Below are 26,716 nucleotides of genomic sequence, written 5' to 3' on the forward strand. Positions count from 1 at the left end.
GCTGGGCTTCTGCCCAGGGCAGGCAGGGAGGCGATGCTGCACCAAAACTACTCCTTGGTTTAGCACTGTTAACTCCCTTATCCCGGTTGTGCTGGATCCCGCTGCTGTGGAGAGGAGCTTTGCCAAGACTCCCAGAGCAGTCAGGCTCTTGCCTGGTTTTAAAGGGTGTTCCTTGCTGGGTGTGTGTGAAGCTGGGTCGTTCTCTGGAATACAGCTGACAAGGTTTGTTTCTTTTCTTGTTCAAACCTACTGCTTTTGTGATCTGACCATGTTGAAATGTGTGGCTGTTGGAAATCCTGATGTTTTGTCTGCTTCCACTTCTGAAATGTGCAGGTTTGAGAGTGAAACGAGAAGCAGCAGTTACCAAAAAAAAGAGTGTTTCCAAGCATGTTTTCAGTTTACTTCCATTTTGTCCTTCTGTAGCTGATGAGGTGGTTTAAAGCAGGGGAGAGCTGCTGTCCTGGAGCTCAGAAAGGTGGATTTCATGGCAGAGGGTTAAAAAGTTGGCTCTTTTGGAAAGTGCTTGGGGTTTATGTAAAAACTGCATCTTACTGCTCCTGCTTCTCCTCCCTCTTCCTCTGAATGGTTTTGCTTAGGAACAGGGTCGTGCTCTGCTGCGGCACTTTACAAACCCCGTCTTTTCCTCCACTCCTTCCATTTCTGCTACAAGCCATGGCCCTTGCAGGGCAACTCACTCGGATGTCATCCAGGGTGAGCTGAGGCTTTGACAATCCCTATTCCAGCATGACAACAGAACCAGTTCTGTGAGCTCCAAACGACTGTGAATGAGTTTACAAGGTGCTACTTTATTTTTGTCAATTTTGTAAACAAGTTCAAATGAAGTTTACCCTCTGTACGTGCTGTGTGCTCTCGTTCTTGCCTGAACTCCCTTTCTCTGCTACTGGTTTCCCCTACCTGACTTACACAACTTGTAACTTCGAATAATACCCTCCCTTCTCCTCGTCAGCGGGTGACACTTAACTGAGGTGCGTGGTTTTAGAGGTGTAGAAACGGCTCTTTACAGAGCGCGTGGATGACACGGGCTCTCAGCCCCTCTCTCGATGCACTCAGTGGTCCGGAGCCTGGGACAACGTAGTTTTAAAGCCCGGGGCCAACGGTTCGTGACCTTTGCTCAGCCGCTGCCTTTTCCGTTTCCACGTGGGCCTCCCTCCGTGCTCCAAAGAGAGCAAAACCGGGGCTCTGTGCATGTCCTGTCCCCGAGCTGAGCCCGCTGCTCCGCGGCCGCACCGGGGCGGGGGCGGACGCGGGGCCGGGAGCGCTGCGGACCCGAGGGGCCGGGACGCGCCGCGCCGCGGAGGAAGTGACGCGGCGCCGGCTGCCGGCACCCGTAGCGCTGAGGCGCGGCCCCGCCCCGGGAAGCGACGCGTTGGCGGCGGTGACGTTCCACCGGCGCGCGGAGCCATGGCGGCCCCGCTGGCGGCTCCGGGCGGCGCCGGGGCGGCGGCGGCGGCGCCGGGGCGGGGGGGCGCGGGCCGGCGCTGCGGGAGGGGGCGCGGGTGTCGGCGCTGTGCCTGGCCTGGTACGGGCTGAGCGCGGGCGGGAACGTGGTGAACAAGCTGCTGCTCGGCGGCTTCCCGCGGCCCGTCACCGTCTCCTTGTTCCACATCCTGGGGCTCTGCGGGCTCCTGCCGCCGCTGCTGCGTGCGTGGCGGGTGCCCCCCGCCGGCCCGGCCCAGCTGCCGCCCCGCGCCTACCCCCGCTACATCCTCCCGCTCGCCTTCGGCAAGTACTTCGCCTCCGTCTCAGCGCACGTCTCGCTCTGGCGGGTCCCGGTCTCCTACGCGCACACAGGTGAGGGCCGGGACGCGTGTGTGTGCGGAGGGTGCCTGCTGAGGTGTCCTTATGCCCGGGGTTTGCTCGTGGGGGTGCCCGGTGAGGTGTCCCGGTGCCAGCTGTGCTCATACGAGGGCCCGGTGCAGTGACCTGAAGCCCGGTGGATACTCGTATGGGATGACCTGAAGCCTGGCGTGTGCCTGGATTGCCCAGTGCAGTGTCCCAGAGCACCAGGAACCAGCCAGCGAGTGCCTGGCGCAGCAGCAGGAGGGACGCCCCACGGAGGTTATGGCTTCAGTGGGGCTGGACCTGGGCCCTCCTCCCTCCCCAGTGCTCACCCTCCGCTGATGGGGGTTACTGGGGTTGGCCTGAGCTTTGCGTCCCCATCAGTGTTCTCTTTCCATTCCCAGTCAAAGCAACGATGCCGATATGGGTGGTTCTTCTTTCGCGGATCATTATGAAGGAGAAGCAGACGACGAAGGTGCGGACAGGTTTGCTGTGGTTTCTTCTCCTGGTGGTGCTTGTGGTGTGCTCTGCTGGCTGGGATCGGGAAAGCTGGGGCTTGGGTTCACGGAGTGAGTTTTGTGATTGAAATTAGATAAACCAGATTTTCCATTCAAAATATACTGTGGGAACCATCTCTAGGATCAAGATATCATAGAATCCCAGACTGGTTTGAGTTGGAAGGGACCTTGAAGCTCATCCAGTTCCAACCCCCTGCCACGGGCAGGGACACCTTCCACTAGAGCAGGTTGCTCCAAGCCCCTGTGTCCAACCTGGCCTTGAACACTGCCAGGGATGGGGCAGCCACAGTTTCTCTGGGCACCCTGTGCCAGCGCCTCAGCACCCTCACAGGGAAGAAATTCCTTGAATTCCAATAGTATAAAAGTTGACCCCTGGTTCTGTCGCTTTATTCTTCCTTCTCCTTTCCTCCCACGTCAGCATTCTGTATAAACTCAGTGGAAGTGAAAATTCATAGGTGTAAGGTGCTCCTCTCTGTTCCTCTTCCAGGTGTACTTGTCTCTGATCCCCATAATAACCGGTGTCCTGTTGGCCACCGTCACGGAGCTTTCCTTTGACATGTGGGGGCTCATCAGCGCACTTGCTGCTACGCTGTGTTTCTCACTTCAAAACATCTTCTCGAAGAAGGTGAGGGTTTTGCTGCTCATTGCATGGGGCAGCAGCAGCAGCCTTTAGCAGGACAGAATGATTGTATTTTTCAGTTCATGTATGTTTTTAAGTGAACTTTACAGTCGAAGGAGCCCCAAGTAACAGCTGGCTGTTTTGTCTGCCTGTTCTCTACAGCTCTGTAGATCCTGTCAAAGCTGTTACACTGAAAATTGGCAGAACTCAGAGTTTCCTGAGCCTTTTCTTCACTCCGCAGCATGTCTGCTTTTCTTTAGTAATCCATATAGAAAATTCCTACTGTAACAGTATTTAATTATTTTCATCATTTATCTGTCATCTAAAGCTGTCACTGTTACCCCGCTCCTGAATCTCTGCTGATATAGCATGAGTGGTAGCTGAGGAAAGGCTAACATCGTGTTTAATGATGGTTTTTGTTAGGTGTTAAGAGATTCCCGAATACATCATCTTCGGTTGCTGAACATACTTGGGTGCCATGCTGTGTTCTTCATGATCCCAACGTGGGTTTTGGTAGATCTTTCTTCCTTCTTAGTAGAGAACGACTTGGTAAGTGTTGTATTTGGGAAACTGTTCCTTATTAAGAAAGAAAAAAGGAAAAGAAAACAAAACCAACACACACCATCACTCAACCAGAAAAAGCACCCTTAAGTGTTGCAGTGTAGTTCCTCCTCAGCGTGGAAGGAACTGTTGTGAAACGTTTGTAAACTGTTTCACCAAACAGTCTTAAAAAATAAGCATCGTGTTGATTGTAGGAATTCACATCAGGGTTAGAGGCAGCTTACGTTATGGTGTAAGTCTCGGGAATCAGTAGCTGGAGAGAGGACCAAATGCACCTGAGTGGGTGTCGCAGGGGTGTGGAGAGGTTCTTGCAAAGTCAGCAGCTGTGTAAGGTAACGTACTCGGGACATCCTTCCTATCGGTGGCAAGTAAGAAATGGCTCAAGTATTTGTGTTTCTTCATCTCTTATCTGCAACCTGAGATAATTTTTCCCCTTGTAATGTTTGTCTTTATAACAGAGCACGATGTCTCACTGGTCCTGGACCTTGATGCTGCTTATTATCAGTGGATTCTGTAACTTTGCCCAGAATGTCATTGCCTTCAGTATCCTGAACTTGATCAGCCCACTAAGTTACTCTGTCGCAAATGCCACCAAACGAATCATGGTCATCACAGTGTCCCTTATAATGCTTCGCAATCCAGTTACGAGCACCAACGTCCTTGGGATGATGACAGCCATCCTGGGGGTCTTCTTGTATAACAAGGTAAGGGGGTTTATTCAGGAAACTCACTTGACACAGTCCAGTAGCTTCAAATTCTTTTTTGTACCACAAGTAACTTGTTAGTAGAACAAACACACAGAATGTGCGGCATAAAACTTCATCGCAAGGAGGTCCGTGTGTCACCAAAGCAAAGTATGTGGGTGTTTGGGTGAGGCCAGCTGCTGGGCCTCTAACAATGTGAATTTTGATCTTCATATTCTCCTGACAAGTGAAGATTGGGAAGTAACGTACTCAAAGCTCTTCAGCAAAAGAGCAGCTTATTGATTTGGCTTGTGAGAGGAATGAGGTTTTTGTTAGAAGCTGCTAGTAGACCCTTAACAGGCATAGATAGGTAGTAGTGTAATTGTAAAATCAGGTGCTTTCTGCTAGGTAGATGAATATGTTAGGTGGTGTCTTAGAAAAACATTCTTTCTTTCTTTCTTTCCTAGACAAAATACGATGCAAACCAAGAAGCAAAGAAGCAGTTACTTCCAGTTACAACTGGAGACCTTGTGAACCTGGACCGGCATCGAAACACTCCCGAGAAGTCTCAGAATGGACTTACGGCATTTGCACCACACGGAGACTATCAGTATGGTCGAACCAATATCTTAACAGACCACTTCCAGTATAGCCGGCAAAACTATCCAACTACCTACAACTTAAACCGTTTTGATATATAGAGTCCTGGCAAACAGGTATAGACTGTGATATCAGAGTGTCCCCAACATTATCAGAAACTTTTTAGTACATCCATGAATGTAAAGCCATTTTATTGTACAGGTTTTGCAGAAGGGAAGATGCATGTGTAGTGAAAGCGGTACAGACCTTCAACTTCTGCTGAGCAGAGCTTGAACATGAAACAGCTCCATCTGACACTGGAACTAAACACACGGTGTAGCTCTTGTACAGAGATCCTGGTGAATGCACGTACGTACCTTCAGAGTAAAATACCTGCTGTTGCTGCTCCTTTTCAGAGCCTGTCAACCGATGATTCTTTTGGCAGCTGAATTCTGGCCAGTATTTTCTTTCCACGCTGGTAACGTCACCTTTAATTTGTTCTGATACGTTTTAATGACACTTTTAATGAAACTTCCAAAAAGAAGTGGAACTTCTGGTTATCAGGATTTGTCTGTTTGAGGAAGATCAACTTAGTTGCAGATAGGGTAGGCCTGAATTCATCTTGAGCAACTACCAAACTTCATGTGGGTATTAACTACTCCTGCACCTCTGCCTTCTGCTTTTGATGATGAACCAGAAGTGTTTCTGAAAGAGTTGACAGTAGAATGATTGATCTCTTCAAAAAGCAGGCTTGAGGCCCAGAGAAACAGAATTCTCTAAAATCACTGTTGTCCCACTCACTGTAGATAACAAACAAACAGAGCTGAAATTGATCATTGTTTCCTGAATAATGTCATCCTGTAACTTCAGAACTTGCTCTTGGCAATACAGAAAACGCCTTCACAAATAAAGTGTTTGGAATAAGATGATTTATTTTTTTAATCGCTTCATACCTGTTCTTACAAAACTCTCTTGTTGCTTTAGAAATTGAAGGGTTTAAGGTGTTTTCTTCTCAGCTTTAGGCATGAATTATGTTCTTTTATATGCTTCATATATTATGAATGCATTCATTTGAATAATCATTTGAGTTGTTTCTCAAGTCTATTTTTTTAGCCCCTAATTGTTCTGTTTTAAGTTCCTTAACTACTGCTGTTGGAGTTGCTGTGTGCATTTAGCCTGACTTCCATTTTCCACTGAAAGAAGCTAAATTGTGGGTCCTGCAACTCCCTTAGCTCAGATAGTAACTTGTTAAGAAAAAAGTATTTAAATCAGCATTAAAGAGTTAATTTATGGTTAGGAAGAACTGATTCAGTTAGTAGAAATGAATTAATTCTAGACAAGTGGATTGTTGTGTGTCAGATACTGTATTTGTGCATGAAAGGAATGAAAGCAGGTGACGTGGGTTTCACTGAATCAGGTTGTTACTGTTAGTACTTTAGCAAAAGAAGATTTTAGGGCCTTCTTATCAGAAAGGCTGTTGTACAGCGAGAGTTTTGATAGCATTAAGTACAATGTTTGTACCAGAGAGGTATTAGACACCAGTGACAAAATGCAGGGTGTTGTACAGAACACTCCATCTATTTATTGCTTTAAAAATTTTCAAGATGTAAGATGATGATTTGGCTCCTTTCTGGATAATAAAGAATTTATTTTTAAGTGCAGAGTCAACCTGAGCTTATTCTTTTGGCTGACTGTGGAGGTAATTATGGAACCTGCCTTCCACCACACAGTCCAAAAGAGGAAACGGTCCTTGCTGAAACTTCAGAGGCAGGTTAAATATGCTGCTAACGTTTGTGAGCAGAACCTCCTTGACTCGACTGGTGTTGAATCTGTTCATGCAAGCTCAGAACTTGGGCTTTTAGTTTAGGAAACTTTTCCCTAACCCAGGTTAACAAGGACAGGATAATGAGGAAAAGCATTCTTTCAGATAAAACTTCTTTTGCCTGTTCCAATATTAATTTATGTATAATGATTTCATTTTAATAAGAGGAAGTGCAAAATGTGTATTTCTAAGGCTCACTTGCCAATATCTAAGTGCTTTTACATACGTGCAGAAAGGATTGTATGGACTCTGGGTTTGGATTTGGTTCTGGCTCTGCAAAAGACTGATTTGAGGACAAGATATTTAGGCTGAGGTTTTTAAGAGGGGCTAAAGTTCTCCAACTGCTTGCAAAGGGAGGGAGCTGTAAAATACTGAGCTCCTGCAGATGCTTAATTGTCTTCTTTGTGCCTCAGTTTCCCATTTGGAAAGTGGAGATGGTTCTTCCCTACTTCAAGGTGGGGTGAGATACCAGAAGCAAGCAGCAGTGGGGGTCCCTGGGATGCACAGGCATCCTCTGAGTTCATCTGTGCATTTTCTGGCATGTCTGTTGCTGTACTGCCTTCAGACAACTTGAATTGTTAGATGGAATAAAGCTCCATGTGCTTCATTCACAGGGCAGAGGCTTTGTTAAATATGTTTAGATGACTTTCTGTTCAAGAACATAACCAGATCTTTTTTGCAACCGTTTTCAGAGAAAGCTTGTACCCACTGCACATGCAGGGCAAAAAGGGACTGACCCAAAATGAGGATATCATCTGTTTAAGGCCTGGAGAGTGAATCTCTTCCCTGGAGCTTGCCTGACAGTGTGCATGCTCTTCTAGTTCAGGTCTGTGGTCAACAGGGATCATTTTGTGTGGAGGAACATGTAATTAAAATGGTGAAGTGAATTAGTTCAAAGAAGTGGTTTTGCTGAGTACCTCAGTCCGAGTCCTTAAGCAATATTGCCCCCATTCAGGTAAAGAAGTTTCTGACACTGTTGTAATATATGTTTTAATCTTGGCCCGCTGTGAGATTTTGTTTGGCAAGGTGGAATGTTTGTTTTAACATGGTTTGTAAATTAATGGCATATTTAACTCTGTACATAGGTCTGTAGAAAGTGTGGAAACACTGGAATAAAAAGGGTGTATCTAGACAATGGTGTATAATGGTGTATAATGGTGAAGGGGGTCGGTTTGGGTGTTTCACTTGCAGGAAGCTTTGGGAGTGCCAAACGGTGGTGGTAATGGCCACTCGTGAGAAATCAGATTGATGTCATGTTGTACTGGTGTGATCCATTGCCAGATGGTTCTGTAGGCTTGAAACTACCATGACTTGGATGCCATATCTAGCGTTAGGACACTAGTCACCAGTATGTATCCTTAGAAATGTTTTGATTTCCATGATGAGTTTCTAACGTACGTGTAAATACATTGCAAAAGTGAGAAATTCTTCCCAAACCAGTCCTGGATAGTTCTAGAAATGTGAAAGAAACCAATGTCTCCCCATTGCTTGTGGGTTTGTTGTTGTACTTGGTGCTCTGTCAAGAGCTCTTCAGAGTATTTCCCTCACGGATTCCGTTTTGGTACCCAGTAGTGATTAGAGCATCTTTATCACCTGGTAAAACGCGTGTGGTTTTTAGTGCTAACTAAAACTGAGGCAACCCTTCAGCTTTGGAGGTGGGCAGGGATTTGTAACAACCGCGTTGGTCATTTGGGGTCGAGTCACGATGATTCCTGAACCTCAATAAGCCTTTTTGTTTCTAATCTTGTGTTTGAACCTGCGTTTCTGATGTAGCATTTTGCAGCAGATAAATCTTGTAGCTCTTTGTGAAAAAGGTGCGATGTAAATAAAGGGAAGGTTTTGTTTTTCTAACCACGTTGTCATTTTTAGCACCGTTCTTCAAGGTCTTTTCCAACCAAGTCGATTCTATCTTTGTGGTGAGGGTAGAGGCGGGGTAAAACCTAGTCAATTCTGAGGGGGCAGGTGGAGGATGCAGTCGCCTTATGTGGATGTGCGGGTGGCACAACCACCCATCGTGTGGTTTATCGTTGTTTAAGTGCTTAAATACCGCTGCAACGGGCTTCCCCTCACGATAAAGGGGATATTTAACGCCCAAAACCCGGACCCGCTCTTCCCGCCTCTGTGTGAGGGGGAACGGCGCTACGTGCGCTGCGCCTCGCGCCGTTTCCATAGCGCCGCGGCCGTAAAGCGCGGCTGCGCGCACCGCCTGGCGTTTCGCGGCACTTCCGGCCGGTGCGGCCTAGCGACGGTGGAGGCCCGGCGGCGCCCCGTTGTCCCGGAGCCATGGAGATGCCGCTGCCGCCCGACGGTGAGCGCGGCCCCGGGGCCGGCGGGGAGCGGGGCGCGGGGAGCGGGGCCTTGGCGGGGGCTGACGGCGCTGTGTCCCCACAGACCAGGAGCTGCGGAATGTCATCGACAAGCTGGCGCAGTTCGTGGCGCGGAACGGGCCCGAGTTCGAGAAGATGACGATGGAGAAGCAGAAGGAGAACCCCAAATTCTCCTTCCTCTTCGGGGGCGACTTCTACGGTTACTACAAGTACAAGCTGGCCCTGGAGCAGCAGCAGCGTGAGTGGGGGCCGCGGCGGGCTCGGCTCCCCCGGTGCCCGGCCCCGGCCGGTGGAGCCGCTTTGTGCCCTCCCCGGCCTCGCTGTGCCCCGCCAGCGCTGGTTCGCAGCCGCTTCCCGTCCTCTGAGCGCCATCCGGGCGGTTGGCCGAGCCCTGCTCGCGGCCCCCGACGCCCCCCGCCTGCGGTGGGCTTGGCCGGCCGCAGGCACCGGCTGCGCGGAGAGTTCGGCGCCCGCAGGGCCCTCGAGAGCCGGGTGTTCAGCGCAGCAGCGCCGGGGGCTGCTCGTGTGTTGGAGTCATTCCCCTCGCAGCGCCCGAGGAGTTGCTGACGCTCCTCCTTCTGCACTGTCCACCCTCAACTGCACGGTTCTTATTTTGCCTTAAGCAGTTATGTAAAGAGCAAGGGTCTGTTTTGGAACCAGCGCGGTTTTCACGTGGGCTGGTGGTAGCAGGTTTCTCTGCGAGGCTTACTTTACAAGTTTACTTTGTCTGATAGTGTTGTGCAAGCAAAGTCAAGATATCGAGGCCACTGCGCAGATCCAGCCGCTGCCACAGCCATCTCTCCCACCGGCTGCACCTATCCCAGCTCCTCAGGGCACTCCTTCCGTGGAGGAGCTTATCCAGCAGAGTCAGTGGAACCTGCAGCAGCAGGAGCAGCATCTCCTTGCGATGAGACAGGTTGGTTGAAGAGAAGCACTTCCCTGGTTCATCCAAGACTGCCAGTGGATGTAGAAATTAGGAGCGAAGGGGGAAAGGAAGGTTTCCTTCTGATTAGTGGTGGCGGCTGCACGTGTCGGGGAGGAGAAGGAGCATTGCTTTGCTTATTTTTGTTCTGTGGCAGCTGCCATCATCTCCTTGGAACAGACCTATCTCATGTACTGGCAAGATCCATCTTTGATTAAAGCAGTTTATTTACTATACAGAAAACCTTGTTGGGTTTGCAGAGTGGAATAAATGGTGACTGCTTTAATCTTTGCTTAATGCTGCAGGTTGCTGGGAACTGCAGGACGTTCCAGCTTGTCATATTCTAAGGTGGATGCTGACAAGGGGTAGGAGGGGACTGCATGCTTTGAACTAATGGGTTTTTGCAGGAGATGTTCCACTGTTAAAACTACAGGGAACCAAATGGAAGAGTTCCTGGGGGAAAGCAATGAGCCTAGATTATGTTCTATACACTTAGGAGCTTCCTGCAATTATTTCTTTTCATGATGGAGGTGAAAATGAACTGGACTTTTCCTGAAGAATGAGGAGAGTCTTTTTTTCTTAAAACCAAATAACTGAAACATTTGTGGTTGTCTTTGAGCTAGCTACATGTGGCTAAGAGGTCAGTGACACAGCAGCATAGTTCTTTAAAAGAATGCTGGATGTAAGATAATTCTGTCTTTTTTTATCCTACTTTTTGTTACAGGAACAAGTCACATCAGCGGTAGCTCTTGCAATTGAGCAACAAATGCAGAAAGTTTTGGAGGAAACCCAGTTAGATATGAACGAATTTGACAACTTGTTGCAGCCAATAATTGACACTTGTACAAAAGATGCAATCTCAGTAAGTGAGCTACATCTGAACAGTTATTGTGGTTGTGGATTAAGTGTAATTTAATTAAATGTAATTAAGTGTATGAATTTTGAGGTTGTGTAGTCCAGAGCAGCTTTATTGTTGTGTTGGGTGGTCGGTGAGATTATAGCTGTTACTTGAAAACTTCCCTCCTGTGGTTATTTCAGAGTTCTAGGAAGTCTCTATGATGTGAATGCATTAGATTAACTTAATATTTACGTGTGCTTTTCAAAGGCTGGCAAGAACTGGATGTTCAGTAATGCAAAGTCTCCTGCCCACTGTGAGCTGATGGCTGGGCACCTGCGGAACCGCATCACGGCAGAAGGAGCTCACTTTGAGCTTCGCTTACATCTCATCTATTTAATCAATGATGTATTGCATCACTGGTAAGACTTAAATCATGAGTTTCAGTTTGCTGTTCTGATGAATCTGGTGAAACTCTCTGTTAGGTTGTTAGTTTGACTAGTCGCTTTTTATATTTCATTTTAGCAGCTGTCTTAAGATGTCCATAGCTGGCACAAGGATCTAGTGCTTTAATAATCAAATTCAGCTTTTTTTTGTGTATTTTTCCTCCAGACAAGACTTTATAGTAAAAATGTAAAGGAGAGACCTGTCTATTTTATGACTCTTGTTACTTTTAGTACAGCAGGAGCTGAGATGAATTCAATGTTATGATGCTGTGAGTGTTACAGTGAAAGGCAGTAACTCTTCTCTTCCCATTCCTTTATTGAAGCCAGCGGAAGCAAGCACGAGATCTCCTGGCTGCCTTGCAGAAGGTGGTAGTGCCTATTTATTGTACAAGTTTCCTAGCAGTGGAGGAGGATAAGCAACAGAAAATTGCCAGGGTGAGTATCTGGGTTTGGTTTAACCATATGCTTTACTTGGTTAGGTTAGTGCCAGGCAAATTCACAAATATGAGGGTGAAAGAGGACCCCTGAGATTTTTCTAGCCTGATGGTCTTCATAAAGTCTGTTAGAGGATGTGCTTTAATCCATGTTTAAACTAGAACTTAAAAGCACCTAGGCTTTATTTAAAAGTTACCATAATGATGAATGCATCTGAGTCTTCAGTGGTTCAGAGCCAAGTGCTGATATCTTAGGGCTTCTGACAAAGCTAGAGGCATAAAAGTGCTCTGCCTCAATTTTTCTTGTGTTGTTCAGCATTTCTAAAAACCTTTCACTCTTGAATTTATGCAGCTTCTTCAACTGTGGGAGAAAAATGGGTACTTCGACGAATCAATTATTCAGCAGTTACAGAGCCCAGCTCTTGGACTTGGCCAGTACCAGGTTAGCCACAAGAGAAGAGTAACCCTTTCCTTATTTATGGAAATATTTTGAAAACAAATTTAGGAAATGTTTTCCTTTTTTTTTTTTTTTCTTTGAAAGGTAAATATTAATTCTACCCCCCCGCCCCCCCTTGAAGTAATTTACAAGGGATTACAAAACTGATGTAAACCATAACCCTGTTATATCAAACATTCAATAACCCATTTGCTGATGCGATCCCGGAAAGTCTGTTTGTATTTGTCACTGCTACAGTCATGTACATCCTTGACAATGTGTTCTCTTGTTATGGAAATGAATGTTTGGTTAAAAAGAAACTAAAGAAACCATAGCTTGAAATTGGATGCACTAAGCATAAAATCTGTTGTGACAGCAGGAACTATTAGTTTTTAGCATTAATAATGAATGTTGCTGATTTTTAGCTGTATTTGCAAGTGAGGCACTAGTATAGATGGTGGATTCCAGCCTGCAGAGAGTAGTTTGGAAATCTTCACAGAGTTATGTGGTGTGATTAGGCTCTTCTGCCAGTTATCCCGCATTCTCATGTGTTTCCTGGGAGAGGGGATGGAGGCCAATGCAGGAGACTGTGAATGAGCGGGTAGGATAACTGGTTTAGGTACGGTGGTAACTTGTTCCTCCTTAATTGATCTCATTTATCAGGCAAATTTGATCACTGAATACGCAACAGTCGTACAGCCTGTACAAGTAGCCTTCCAACAGCAGATACAGAACCTGAAAACCCAACACGAAGAGTTTGTGAACAGTTTAACACAGCAGCAGCAGCAGCAACAAATACAAATACCACCACTGGAGAATGAGGTGAAATCAACCCCCCCACCTCAAGCCCCTGCAGCAGCACCAGCCTCGGCGCCACCATCTGCTCCAGTTACACAAGCAGGTACTAACCTGTTCCAGAGACCTGTGCAGAAGTTGGTGGGTGGCAGCATGGGGAGATGATGATTATTTCTTGCTCCTTTTGGTTGTACAGAAGTGCTGTGCTGGTTTGGTTCAGGCAAAAGCCTGAAACTGTTTGGAGGAGACACGGATGTTAAATGGGTCAGAAATCCTCTCTTCCAATAACAGATTTTTGCAGAATGTTTACACATCCAGCAAAATTCAGATGGAGCCTGTTGTAGGTGTGCTGATGTCTTATTAACTACACGTGACCTGGGTGCTTATAATAGTCTCCAATTTGTTTCAGATGATGTTAAATCTCAGCTGCCTTTAGCTGGTTCTACAGAATATGACACAGCAGGGTCTGGAGTGCAGGATCCTGCCTCTGGGGGACCACGTGGCCCAGGATCTCATGATCAGATTCCTCCAAATAAACCACCCTGGTTTGATCAGCCTCACCCTGTTGCACCATGGGGTCAACAACAGGTAAGAAACATAGTTCTGAAACAAGGCCGAAGGGTGGCGGAGGTTCAGAGTGACAATCTTGGCTGTGGAAGTTACAAATCCAGATTCAAATGCCAAGCTTTGTCCTTCCGAGCTCAGTTAAACGCAGAGTGTAAATCGTACTTCACTTTGTCAGCCATCACACTTTCCCTATGAACAAGCAGAACAAGAATTACTGTCTTGAGTACGGAGCTGTTTGGTTCAGTAACAGTTTGGTCTTTTCCTGTCTCTTCTCTGAAGCCGTGGTTGTTCAGACCTTGTATTTGAAAAGTTCTTTCACTTACGCCTGTTGCCTACAGGCTGTATTTATTTATATTTATTATTTAAAAAAGGGAGGTTGGTTTTTAGTGCCACCTGATTTTTGTAGCCTGATGACCAGGCTTCTTTTCTTCCCCACCAGGGACCACCTCATTGTCCTCCGTGGAATAACAACCATGAAGGAATGTGGAACGAGCAGAGAGATCAAGGCTGGAACAATCAGCGAGAGACACCTTGGAACAACCAGCCCGATCCTTCTTGGAACAACCAGTTTGAAGCCCCGTGGAACAACCAGCATGAACAACCTCCATGGGGTGGGGGTCAGAGGGAACCTCCATTTCGAATGCAGCGGCCACCTCACTTCAGAGGCCCATTTCCTCCACATCAGCAACATCCCCAATTCAACCAGCCCCCGCATCCGCATAATTTCAACCGCTTTCCACCTCGCTTCATGCAGGATGATTTTCCACCTCGCCATCCCTTTGAAAGGCCTCCTTATCCTCATCGTTTTGATTACCCCCAGGGGGATTTTCCTCAAGGTAAAGTGTGTACCAGGCCAGGTTTTCTTACCTTGCGATGCTGATTGCCGTTACAAAATGATTCAGTGCTTTGGGGTGACAGCTTATCCTTGGTAGACTGTTGTGGTTTTCCTGAGAAATGCTGACTTTGGGGGTTTGGGAAGCCATTGCTAACAACTTGGTAGGAAATAGAGTTGGATGCTTCCTTGCTTTTTGAGTCTTCCTTCCCTAATGGATGCAGATAACTAGAACCTGTAGTTCAAACTCAAGTCAGGCACCCCTTTTGTGACTGTTTCATTTCCAAAATAGTAAGATCAAAAGTGAGAAGCAACGTTTGCTTGTAAATTCAATCTCCTGCACATGAGGCCACAGGTGAGGGCTCTTCAGCTGTGCCTTCCATAGGTGGAGGAAGTCAGAGGAGGACAGGCTGGGAACACTTGTTCTTGTGCATGTCTTCATCCATGCCCTTCTTCTTTTTTTCTCCTTATTTATACTGAAAAGCTCCAATTATCTTCCTTATCGTTGTGTGGCTTGGTAGTGTCTGGTGAAATAGTCCTTACCTCCAGTTCTCCTCCCTTCTTTGGTTTGCTCTCTTGCTGGAACATGGGGTCGTAAAGTGTAGTCAGGACACTGCTTGCCTGGCCTGGGCAGCTCTTGAGTTGGCAGTGGGCTCCCTTGTGAAGTCCAGTGTAGTTCTGCCCTGATGTAGTTTCTATTTCACATGCAGAAGTTATGATTATTCTGGAATGATCCTCATCAGCGTAAAGGCTAAAAATCACTGTGGTTCTGTATAAGCCACTTAAAGAGCAATTCCGTTTCTATGTAGGAGTTGCTATTATAAGCTTAAAAGATTCTCATTTCCCCAAGTCCAAAAAAACATGGAAAAAACAGTGGATTAGAGCTTATTGTGATGAACTTCTCCAGTAGAGATTGTTCCTTTTGTTTGTTTGTTTGTTTCCTTTGAGTTTGTTGTTTGTTTGAAGAGTTGTGGTCCTGAGTAGGGAGAACAGCTTTTCTTGTCCTGAGGGAATTAACATGGAAGCTCAGAAAAAGATGCTGTTTTGGATTGTAGTGGTTATCCAAAACATCGTTGTTTCATTGAAAGTTGTTGGAGGAGGGGATATACTAACACCGATGTGTAAAATTAGGAGAGCAGTGAAGCAACGACAACACAGACTGTGCTCAGGCTCTCATGAAGAGGAGTCACACAGTGCTGACTGAAGATCGGGCAGTGGCTGTAATGGCTTTTCCTGGGAAAACTGTTGGGCCTGCTGCAGAGGGTGTTGATTTTCAGTCTTGCATTTCTCCCTGTGTAGTGCAGGGAGCTCAGCAGGGTGTCCTGGTGCTCACGGCAAATGGCTCGTCCATCAGGGATTGGATGGGTGTCACTCACTTCTCTGGTTTAACAGGATGTTATCTCTGCCTCTGCTCGAAATGCCTCTTTAAACAAAGTATTTTCTTGTCACCTACTCATGTGAGTTAATTCCTGCCATATTTATTTGGGTTTTTATGTTGATTTGGCATAAAGACAGAACTATGGGTCCATGCTAAGCCCTGATGGTGTATTTTGGCTTCAGATAAAGATCCCACCAGTAGCTGCCCTGCATCTGAAACCTTTTGTTCTTGAGCATCTTTCTTGTGGTACTTTCTGACCACAGTATGTCTCAAAGTGAGCAGTGGCTTAGGGTTCAAGTATCCTGTTGTCTTGAGAGCGGTAGCTGTGGCCAGGGAGGGAGATGCACTGCAAGATACTCAAAAGTGCAGCCCTGTAGCCTCTAGTTCTGCAGTTCTGCTGCTTTTCTGGGTCTGATGAGGGTATTTTTCAGGATAAATGCACTAATTGAAGTACATCTCTGATTGCCTTCCTTTCTCTACAGCAAAATAAACCGTTTTAACCCTCCCTCCGCAGAAATCGGACCTCCTCATCATCATCCTGGGCACAGATTGCCTCATCCTGGCATCAGCGAGCACCCTCCCTGGGGAGGGCCGCAGCACCCTGATTTCGGGCCTCCCCCTCATGGCTTTAACGGGCAGCCTCCTCACATGCGGCGCCAGGGCCCCCCGCACATGAACCACGACGATCCCAGTCTGGTGCCAAATGTTCCCTACTTTGATCTTCCTGCTGGACTGATGGCTCCACTTGTAAAAGTAAGTGCTTGCAATGGGCCCTGACTAGCGGGATTAAAAGATCAACATCCTGTGGTCGGTGTTAGGGACAGTTTAATGTGGACATTTATAATTCCAAATCCTTCCATCCAGCACCCATTAGCCAGAGTTCTCGTAGGGGTTACCAGGGCAGGAGCTGAGGGAGAAGGTAGTGAAAATTGTCATGTTTTCAAGTGTTGTGTGCCAGTGAAAGCTGGCTGAGCTCAGGTATACAAAAGACTAATTTACCCTTGAAAATCTTACCCCTGTTTTTAGAAAGCAGAAATCCCTGCTGGTTTTTGGATGGCCAGAGGGAATTTGCAGTTCTGATGTGGCCACTGTGTACTAGTTTTTTGGTATTGAGAGTTCTTTCTTACAAAGATGTTTTGCAGTACTGGTGTTATATATGCAAAGAATGATAGAGCACAGGAAATGTATCTGTGCCAGCATCTTCAGGGATATACATGTTCCGTGTTTGGGATGAACAAGTGGGTCTCTTCCATCACCAACTTCATGTTACTCTCAGCTTTTGCCAGGCTTCCAGCCAGCCACTGTTACACACAGGTGGATAGATGAGATCTGCGTTTTAGCTACCTGGTGATGCAGTTAATTCTGCGACCTGGGCAGTGCTGGCTTTGCCTGTAGAACCCAAAATGGTAGTGATAGCACGAGAAAACATTGGGTCACCTGCACAATCCTTATTTCCGGACCAGTTTTTATCCCAGTAGTGAAATGTGAGGTCCCTACACAGTTAAATCTGTATTTCTCTCTTCAGGTAGCCACCCCATGACACATGACACGAATGTAATTTGTTTTGTTTCCGGCAGCTTGAAGATCATGAGTATAAACCTTTAGATCCTAAAGATATACGTCTTCCACCCCCAATGCCCCCCAGTGAGAGACTACTGGCTGCGGTTGAGGCATTTTATAGTCCACCATCTCATGACAGGCCTAGAAACAGGTAAGAGTAGGTATAGCTAACAACATGGTAAGGAAAATGCCCTAAGAAGCTGTCTCAAACCACAAAGTGCCTCTCTCTCCCTTCGCCTGTGTCTTGGTTCTTCTAATGCTGAAATGAGTGCTCTCGTTGTGTTGTAACCTGCACACACTGTTTGATCTCACTGAGATTTGTGAGACCTTTTTGCCCAGGCCCTTTGTTCCCTACAAAACCCAGTGGACATCCTGCACGTCTCCACTGATGGAAGCAGAATTTGACAGATGTTGGTTCTGTGTGTGGTTGATTTGTTGCAGTGAAGGCTGGGAGCAGAATGGACTGTACGAATTCTTCAGAGCTAAAATGAGAGCAAGGCGGAGGAAAGGCCAGGAGAAGAGAAATAGGTGAGACATCCTGTCTGCTGCCTTCTGCATGCTGTTTGCGTGGAAGGTGCTGGGAATATCTTGGGTTAAATGCAGAGGGAAAGTGTGTTCAGCAACATGCTGATGGAATAACTGAGCTTCAGCTTGCTGGAATTTCTATCTAATCTGCAGAAAATAGTTTTTGCCACACTCAAGTTTTCAGTGGGTTGGCTGCAGAAATCCAGTGCTTGTGCGTCATGTGAATTTGATCACAAGTGTATTTGAATTTCATGTGCTTCTCTGAGGAGTTTCACTGGGGTTTCTCTGCTTTTATCTGGGCAGTGGGCCGTCTCGGTCTCGCAGTCGGTCTAAAAGCCGCGGTCGCTCATCCTCCCGGTCCAATTCCCGATCTTCAAAGTCATCTGGCTCCTATTCAAGGTCACGCTCTCGCTCTTGCTCTCGATCACGATCCTATTCCCGCTCGCAGTCCAGGTAGAGTGCAGTGGGCCAAGCCTTGGGAACTGGAGGGGTGGATAAACCCCAGCCCTCAGGGTTGGATGTTGCTGGGGTAACTTGTACATCTGACGCCTCGTGTGCTCGCCCATTCCAGGAGCCGGAGCAGGTCCCGCTCCTCTCACAGCCGCTCGCGGTCACGGTCACGATCGAGGTCGAAGTCGTACTCCCCTGGAAGGCGGCGCCGGTCCCGGTCTCGCAGCCCCACTCCTCCGTAAGCTTTTGCTTGTTGATGTTCTGGTTTACCTGGGTTGTTGGGAGAAGTACCAAGGAGGATTCTTTCTCCGAAGCTGAGTGTAACGAGCATTTCAGCAAAGAAGAAGATTGAAAGCAGGTAGAGAATGTTACTCTGTTGTGGTGGCTTTATATGCCTTCTCGGAGAGCAGGAGGAATCGTCTGAGTACTCTCTGCTAGGAAGACTGTAGTGTTTGATTTCCCTTGTAGCAAGACACAGGTAGGGTGTTTCTGACACCTTTATAACTCCATCATCTTTATGAAAGAATAGCTTAGTAGAGTAGGTGGGATTTTGTTGGGCGTTAGTGTTGAATATAAGTGACCCTGCTTTGGGTCAGAACAGTATCGCTTGTTCTTAATATGTTCTTTTTATTTCCTTAGTTCTTCTGCTGGTTTGGGCTCCAGTTCTGGGCCTACTATTCCGGAATCAAGACTTGGAGAAGAAAATAAAGGCCATCAAATGCTAGTGAAAATGGGTAAGATCCTGTTCTGGACTCCTAACACACGCCAGGAAACAAAACCAGGCATCGCACATGGATACAATTAATGAATGCATGTTCATAAGGAATTACCCCTTGGTATTCCAAACTCAGCGTGAGGATATTCAGAGATGTAAGTATATGGATCGTGGAGCAGTGGTGGTAGTTGCCTTTCTGCAAAGGATCTGGAAGACAAGGTCCTGAGATTGGCATCAGCTAGAGCTTGCTACCCAAGGTGTTTCATCTCCCTGTGAGTGCAGCTCAGGGGTTGACCAGCAGCTTGGCCTCACACTGCGTCCTCCTTTGCCCTCTTAAAAGTGTTTAGGGATAGTGCTGGTGCTCATCAGCTCCCAGAGTCTGTGTCTCTTAATGCTTTTGAAACAAATGGGGCAGTTCCTATGTTGTTTCAGGCTGTCTGTTACCATCCTGCTATATCAAATTGACATTCCCTTTCGTTGTTTCCAAAATATCTGTCTGTCTTCGGAATTCTAGTAATTACAGGATTTCAATGTTGTGTCCTTTGTGCAGGATGGAGTGGATCTGGTGGATTGGGAGCCAAGGAACAAGGAATTCAGGATCCAATTAAAGGAGGGGATATCAGAGACAAATGGGATCAATACAAAGGAGTGGGAGTTGCATTAGACGACCCTTACGAAAACTACCGAAGAAATAAAAGTTACTCATTTATCGCTCGCATGAAGGCACGAGATGAATGTAAGTGACTGTTTCTAAGTTAAAAAACTCTGTGGACTTGATAGTGATTTTGTCCTGTTGACTGTAGCCTCTAATCCCCAATCCAAAGCCTAGTAACTCTTAATTCTTTCTAATGTAGGGGGTACAATAAACCAACAGGTAAGTAGACGTAGACTCTGATTAACCACCCTCTTTTCCTTTTCAGCAGTGGTGTTGTAAGTTCTGACTGTTCATTAATGAGCCTGTTCTGTGTAAGCCCCATCCTGGTGCAGCCGCAGGAGCCTGCACCTTTGAGTGTTCTCCTTCAGACCCCAGGAGTAATGGCAGAGGCAGTGGAGGGAGCCATGCCCCAGGAGGGATGGCTGCCAGCGCAGGAAGGGCTTTGTGGTTGGAATGAAGTTAGACCAGGCTTACTGTTCAGACCAGGGTTACCATTTGGCCCGGCCCAACTCCGAGTTTCCTTCTGTTAGGGCTGTGTTCTGCCAAAGCCAGAACCAGCCATAAACCCAGTGTAGGGCAGGAAGGGTTCAGAAAAAGTGGAGGTGCATTTTCAGACGTGGAGACAATGACCCAAGTGCTGGATTTTTGCAGAGAGTCTGTTACTAGAACTACACTTGCCAACGACTAAAAGGAAAAAAATTGGCATGCTAAATGAAAAGTCACTTCTGCCTATGGCTGCAGTAGCCCTGTGTAATAAAATGGGTTCAAAGCAAGCCCAAAAGGAAAAAATCCTTATTAATAGAGCCCTCATTCCATGAAACGTTTCAGAGAGCTTAGGTAACTGCAGAATGTATAAGAACTCTTTTCCCTATTGTTGCAGTGAAGCGTGAAACGCAAGACCCTCCACCACCTGAATAAGACTCTCTGAAGAAAGATGTCTTGCATCTTCTACAAGACATTAAACTTGTATAAATCCGGATTAAAGTCTGGAGGAAGTGACAAATGAATTACTTTTAAAACTATGGTGACAAATGGAAAGCTATGACATGTATTTCAGCACTTGTTGAGTGTTCGGATAAGGCCACTCGTTCCTAGGACATGTCTAGCAAGTTAAAGAATTTCCATTTATTTTACCAAAATTTTTAATTAGTTCCCCATTTTATACTAGAATTAAAGCCCAGCCCAGGTCCCTGGTGTAGGATTGTGGTTCATTCATTCCTGTGGAATACAGACATTATCTGATGTGGTTGTATGTTCTCTAGTTCCATAATGTATGTTTATTTCTCTCAAAAGGTTAATTCTATTTGAAGTGGAGGGGTGCTGCCTTGGGATCAAGTCAGACTGATGCTGAGCAGTGTATCCTAATGTCTAAATGGGGAATGAAGCATCTAGTTCCAGTACAGGTGACCTATGAGCACTGTGCGAGCTTGTTAGAACCTACCACCCAACTTAACACCCCTACACACCAGCCGCTGCAGTCACAACTCTGCTCAGAACACAAGGGTTAACTGTGCTCTAAGGGATGGTCAATGCTTTGTAACGGAAGACATTCTCTAAGCTTTTTATATTTTTGTATATACCCTTTAATAAAAGCCAAGTAGCTCAATAGAAGAGAATCCATTTTCTCTGCTCCGCAAGTTTCTGACAACGAAATGTTTCTTGGAAACCTCCTTTAATTGAAATGAGACAAGAAAAACCCAACCGTTTTGTAACTGTTTCCAGAGACCACCAGCTGAAGGTGTTAGGCCCTCACACTGCACTTCCACTCCAGAGCTCTGCGTGGTGGTAACCTCTTCCAGAGTTTTTTGTTTGTATAGCAGAAACCCTCTTAAAAACCATTCAGTTAATATGGTGAAATACCCATTTGTTCTAGATCTACTGTAGTTGTGGAACTGTAACTGTCTGTGAATCAGCACACACCACCTCTGTGTTACCAACTTGTGAATTTTGTTTTGCCTTCCAATAAACGCATCTTTTTTTAAATAAAACTAAAATGGTGCCTCGTATTTTGGAGTCAGTGGATTCCTGTCCATTGGCTATAAGCCTGCCTTGTATTGAATTTGTCTTCATTTTGCATGTGTTTGGTAATCTGACAAGGCTAATTCTATGGAAACACTGTTTAAATATGGCACTGAAGGCAGGATATGGTATTTTTCTACTGTGATCCTATTCCTTGGGTGCTGTAGTACAGACTTTCACTTCTACCATGATCACAGGATGAAATGCATACTGTGCTGTCAGACTTACCACACTCCCTTTGGAGAGAAGTGGGTACTTGGTTTCGTTTTTCCTGAACTCTGACATAGTCTGGCTGAAGGTTACTGCCTGTCCCTGTATCACCTACATGAGTAAGAAAAACCAGATCTACAAAACTGATTTATGTACAATAAGATATAAAGCAAGCTCTGGCAGGCTTTGTACTAACTGTGTGAGGTGGAAGGGTTTCTTGTTGCAGCTTGAGATCTGTAAACACAAATTTTACTTCAAGTCTGAAGAATCAAAGCAGTTTTTCCTCCTGTGCTTTCTGAACTTCTTCACGTGCTTGCTCAAGCGTTAGAGGTGGGGATTTGTGATTCTTGATGTACTGCAAAAAACAAAACAAAAATTTCTTATTAGATCTTCATGTCAAGATACCTGCACTTTTCTATACTAGCAGCAGAAATCGATCCTTCTGTAGCTGCATTAGGAAGATCCTCACTCATTTGAGGACAGCTAAATGCTACAGCTGAAAAGCTGCTTTCAAAACCATGGCCTCTACTAAGCCTTCAGTCTTTTTTTATTACATAAACTGCTAATTTGTTGGTCACATAGGTACAGGAATTATAGCAGTAGTCTTCTATGAACGAATTTTTCAATGATGATATGAACTTTACCTGATTAATATAAGCAAAGAAAATCTGATTGCTGCAAATACTAGAAGCACTGACTGGTCTATCATAAATACCTCTTTAGCCTCTTCCAGGGTATGGTAATGGAACTTCTCATTCTCTAATGACTCCACGAGGGATACGTGAAGGTGGTGAATGTTCTCCACAAACTGCTGAGTCAGCATCAAGTGCTGTTTCAACATTGTGTTTAAAGCAAGGGCTGACGGGCTGTATGCTGTCAAGGCTGCAAGACATAGAGTGTGTACATGTTAGTGATACCTACAATCAATAGTAAGGGCTGAACAATTCAAGCAGGGGTTAAATGCATAAAATACAGTAAAACAATAGTAAGAAACATGTTTTTCAGTACCTTCTACTGCATCCATGCTGATGACGTGACTGGCAATAGGTATGGGATCGATGTAGCTGTTTCCTACAGGTGGGTCAAGTACTGCTGAGGTGTTTGCTGTGTATCAGGTAAAATCACAGTTACTGGGGGTTGGAGGATGCAACGGTTTAGCACTAGAACTCGGCTCATCTTCAGAAGTCTCTTGGGCCATCAACTGCTGTAGAACTGCCTTAGAGCCTAACAGGGAATTCTATCAGCAAAAAAGAAATGCTAAACTAGTTCTAGGATCCTGACAGCCACCAAAGAACCAGCCAAAGGCCCAGCTGCCTCTCCTGAACAGGGCCCCTGTGCTCTCCCAGGAAGTAAACACAGTGCAGAAGAGAACTGTGTAAGGGGTGATCACTTCAGTAACAACACAGCAGTATTGCTTACAATAATAAAAATACAATCAAAACACTGAATTCAATCTAGGAATGTTCCTCAGGCTATTGTGAGCTCTGTTGCTAACACCAGCTCATCCATCCAGAGTTCTTGTTGGGTTTTGTTTGGTTTCTTTTTTAGCAAAAACCAGTTCCAAGTTCCTTACTCTGTTGTCCAATCCCCATCTTTTCTACAGAGAGCAGATTCAAGCACTGGGCTTTAGAAAGTGTTTATGTCAGCTGGGGGCAGCTAGTACTGAACCCAAGAACTCTTAGCAAGGCCAGCCTATAAAACATACAAATGTAAACATTGCCTGAATTGGGCAGTATCTTGTGAACTTACCCTTTGGCCAGCAGTAGGTGAACAGAGGATCCATCGTCTGAACTGCAGTTTCTCTGACAGTCACTCTGTGTACCTGCTCCTGCTGCGCTCTGGCAAGTGGAGGTGACGATGCTGAAGATGGGGGTTTTCCAGACGATGTGCAGCTCTCCGAATGTTCCTCTGACGTTTTTGCTACAGATTCCCTGTCTGTTGTGGATGGAGACCTTTCAAAGTCTTCAGAATACTCTGAATTAATAGATCTCTCATCATGATCAGGATAATCCTGTTTCTGTCTGGGGAAATTGGCAGAAACTCCACTTAAATGCTCAGAGATTTCAGCTCCAGTCACAGTTTTTTCAACATCCTCATCAGAAGGATCCTTCACACCAGTCATTGCACTTGTCATTCTAAGAGAACCCTGGTCCTTTTCCACCAGGAATGTATCTTTTTTTGGCTTTCTGTTTGATTCCTGAGTAATTTGCATGTGTGTCCCCTGTAAAACAAACCAGCTGTATTTTAGGAGAATCAAGAAAATACAACCTGGAATATGCCTCCATTATTCTTCGTCTGTTCTGCTGCACATTGCTGAGAGTTAGTAACTGAGTTTCTACTTTATTAGGAAATTAAAATGTCACTCTTCTGTGTCACCTTGCCAGCTGTGCAGTGCTCTTAACACTGAGTAAGGAAATGCAGACACTAAGGAAAGAACTTGGTCAGGTTTCAGTAAAATCTTGCTCTCACTTCTACATGCCCACCTCAGACAGCTTATGAGCAGAAGAGCAGTATTTATTTTAGAATACCCACCAAAGAAAGGCAGAAATGTGTGCTAGTAGGGAAGTCCGACTTACTTGCTGCTTTAATTCTGCTGCCTCACTGGTGATACTTGGTGCCAAATCATCAAGGCTTAGGATATTCAGTCTGAAGTCTGAAATCAAATGACATATTGTCAGGAGAATTTGCATGAAAATTACAGTACACTTTCCCTTAAGCAAGAAAAGTGGGAAAAATGAACCAGTACTACATCCCTACTTTGAAGTGTAATACTAAAATGTAATAGCAACCACTCTAAAACTTTAACTTATGTTTTTAAAAAATAAGAAGAAAGAAACAGATCAACGTAATTCCTTTAATGAAGCCTTGGTTTATGTAAAATTACACCAGCAAATCCTTTCAAGGTGAGTATTTGCCCATGCTTATTAGTAAATTTAGCAGTAGTTAGCACAATTCATGCCAAGTCCACTGAGACAGTATTTCAGAAACCTTACCATCTGAGCTGCTGTTAGCTGAACCTTCTGCATCGGCTGCTTTTGAAAACAACTCATCTAACGAGGTGATTTCACTTCTTTCACTTTCCAGGGATTTTTGGCTTTGCTTGGTGTCGCCTGTTCTAGGCAGAGGAATCTTTACAGTATTGTCTTTCAGGGAAGATGACAGCGACAGAGATCTCACGTTATGTCGTACCAACAGGTTTCTGGTTGGGGAACCAGCTCTACTCTCTGAGTATTTGCTGGGAAGATCAGATGCTTTAGATCCCTCTGTCAGTGAAATTTCCTTGGGAGATGGAGGAGGCATTCCTGATGAAACTGGAGTCTTCCTCTTTTGAAGAGCATGAAAAAGAGATTTATGTGTTACTTCATTTATTATGTGTAGATGACTAAAAAGGCAAACCAATTATAATGGGTAAAAAAGAGCAATTTTAAAATGTGAATTGAAGCTAAATCAGATAATGAGCAAGCCACAAATACAAACTTAAAATTTCATTTCTGGAGTTACCTAAATAAAAAGTGACATACCAATTAAAACAATCCCATAAAAGTATAAATAAAAACGCATAATCCAACTAAGTCTGTACTTACCTTTTTACCCCATTTAGAATCATTTACAACAACCCTCTGATTCTCATTTACACTTGAAAACTCCATCAATTCTCTCATTTCCTCTTCATCACTATCCAAACCAAGCTGTTGTTTAACCATAACATTCTTTTTAGGGCTCTGGATGCTTTCCTCTTCCTTAGAACAGGCATTACGGAGGGTCATATATCCACTGGCAGCAGCATAATTCTTCAGGTATCTCTTGCCCCTTGCACTGGGTTCGTGACTGGAAGCAGAGGAGGGAGACTCCCGAGCCAAAGGCTTCTGGCCCAAGTCGGTGTTTTGCAATTCCAACTGCTTTCTTCGATTCACGATTTTGCTTTCCAGTTGTGCCACTTTCCTCAGAGCTGAGCCTGGCCGTGTGTGGGAAGCGCTTCCCAGAGCACTTTTCGCTAAGAGACCGTTTGCTGCCAGCAGAGCGCTTCCTGACATCTGCCACCGCTGGTTTCTATGCGTGTTTTCGTTGCGCAGCCCAAGCCTGGTGTGGCACAACTGTGCTCTCCCACTCTTCTCTGGGTCAACCGCAGAGAAGTCCCTACAGAAGCCAGGCTGGAGGCTGAGGGTAGCGGTGATGATTCTTCGGGAAGCATCGTGGTGTCCCTGCAAGAAGAGGATGCAAAGAGCCCTCAGAGGCGGCACGGTTAGAATCATAGAAGCGATCAGGTTGGAAAAGACCTTTAAGATCACCAAGTCCAACCGTTACCCCAGAACCACCACTAACCCATGGCACTGAGGGCCTCATCTACACGGTGTGTGAACACTTGCAGGGACGGTGACTCCAGCCCTGCCCTGGGCAGCCTGTTCCAATGCCTGAGCACCCTCTGGGGAAGGAATTGTTCCCAATCTCCATCTAAACCTCCCCTGGTGCAGCTTAAGGCGGTTTCCTCTTGTCCCATCCCTTGTTCCTCGGGAGAAAGGACTAATTCCCACCTCACGCAACCTCCCTTCGGGTACTTGTAGAGAGCTGGTTCCGCGCCCAGCTCCCCCGACCGAGCAGAGCCTCCCTTTCCCCACAGCCCTGCCCTGGTCCCAGCCTGTACCGGGACACCCCCTCCCACAAGGCGGGCCCTTCCCACACGCGGCTGAACCATCGGCGCGGGCCCCGTTGCTGCCCAGGTACAGACCGAGCGCGGGGGGCGCAGAGGCCGGGCCGGGAGCTGCCGCCTCACCTGCCCTGCGCCCGCCCGCTGCACCCGAGCGATCGCGGCCATCGGAACCGGCCGCCCTGAGGCACTGGCACCAGCGGCTCCTCCAGGCCGGGGACGGGCCGTATCCTAGAGACCGCGACACCCAAACATACCGCCCTTTCATTGGCTCTGCGCAGACACACCCTCTCGCATGCCGGCGATGCTTGGGAGTAACCAACCAATCCCAAGAAGGGATACTGCGCCCGTCAGAGCGCCGACTACAAGTCCCGACACGCACT

General features: G+C 46.3%; 3 protein-coding genes across 6 annotated transcripts; 2 read left to right on the top strand and 1 right to left on the bottom strand.

Annotated features, from left to right (window-relative positions):
- The first annotated feature begins 672 nt into the window (after positions 1 to 672).
- SLC35E1 (solute carrier family 35 member E1) lies at positions 673 to 7,717 on the top strand. The gene is made up of 8 exons (XM_030509762.1): positions 673 to 711; positions 1,184 to 1,348; positions 1,401 to 1,812; positions 2,205 to 2,275; positions 2,806 to 2,943; positions 3,361 to 3,486; positions 3,957 to 4,202; positions 4,649 to 7,717. Exons 1-8 carry the CDS (start codon positions 673 to 675, stop codon positions 4,880 to 4,882), a joined length of 1,431 nt encoding a protein of 476 aa, XP_030365622.1. The 3' UTR covers positions 4,883 to 7,717.
- Positions 7,718 to 8,785: 1,068 nt separating this feature from the next.
- CHERP (calcium homeostasis endoplasmic reticulum protein) lies at positions 8,786 to 21,447 on the top strand. 3 transcript variants are annotated; one of them, XM_030509281.1, is made up of 18 exons: positions 8,786 to 8,890; positions 8,974 to 9,147; positions 9,644 to 9,825; positions 10,556 to 10,693; positions 10,937 to 11,088; positions 11,436 to 11,547; positions 11,899 to 11,988; positions 12,646 to 12,883; positions 13,187 to 13,365; positions 13,784 to 14,180; positions 16,069 to 16,307; positions 17,132 to 17,265; positions 17,556 to 17,642; positions 17,943 to 18,092; positions 18,211 to 18,327; positions 18,729 to 18,823; positions 19,355 to 19,540; positions 20,753 to 21,447. In XM_030509281.1, exons 1-18 carry the CDS (start codon positions 8,866 to 8,868, stop codon positions 20,755 to 20,757), a joined length of 2,700 nt encoding a protein of 899 aa, XP_030365141.1. In that variant the 5' UTR covers positions 8,786 to 8,865; the 3' UTR covers positions 20,758 to 21,447. The 3 variants fall into 3 exon arrangements, with proteins under 3 accessions (XP_030365141.1, XP_030365140.1, XP_030365142.1); XM_030509280.1 differs by lacking the exon at positions 20,753 to 21,447 and having other exon boundaries at positions 19,355 to 19,548; XM_030509282.1 differs by lacking the exons at positions 8,786 to 8,890; positions 20,753 to 21,447 and having other exon boundaries at positions 9,055 to 9,534; positions 19,355 to 19,548.
- C20H19orf44 (chromosome 20 C19orf44 homolog) lies at positions 21,019 to 26,583 on the bottom strand. Of its 2 annotated transcripts, XM_030509284.1 has the most exons (8): positions 26,460 to 26,583; positions 25,273 to 25,890; positions 24,682 to 25,012; positions 24,265 to 24,341; positions 23,438 to 23,909; positions 22,697 to 22,792; positions 22,404 to 22,570; positions 21,115 to 22,043 (listed from the first exon to the last, which is right to left on the bottom strand). In XM_030509284.1, exons 1-8 carry the CDS (start codon positions 26,499 to 26,501, stop codon positions 21,957 to 21,959), a joined length of 1,890 nt encoding a protein of 629 aa, XP_030365144.1. In that variant the 5' UTR covers positions 26,502 to 26,583; the 3' UTR covers positions 21,115 to 21,956. The 2 variants fall into 2 exon arrangements, with proteins under 2 accessions (XP_030365143.1, XP_030365144.1); XM_030509283.1 differs by lacking the exon at positions 26,460 to 26,583 and having other exon boundaries at positions 21,019 to 22,043; positions 25,273 to 25,982.
- Positions 26,584 to 26,716: the final 133 nt, after the last annotated feature.

Source organism: Strigops habroptila, chromosome 20 (genome assembly GCF_004027225.2).
Source record: "Strigops habroptila isolate Jane chromosome 20, bStrHab1.2.pri, whole genome shotgun sequence".
In the NCBI taxonomy this organism is placed as follows: domain Eukaryota; kingdom Metazoa; phylum Chordata; class Aves; order Psittaciformes; family Psittacidae; genus Strigops; species Strigops habroptila.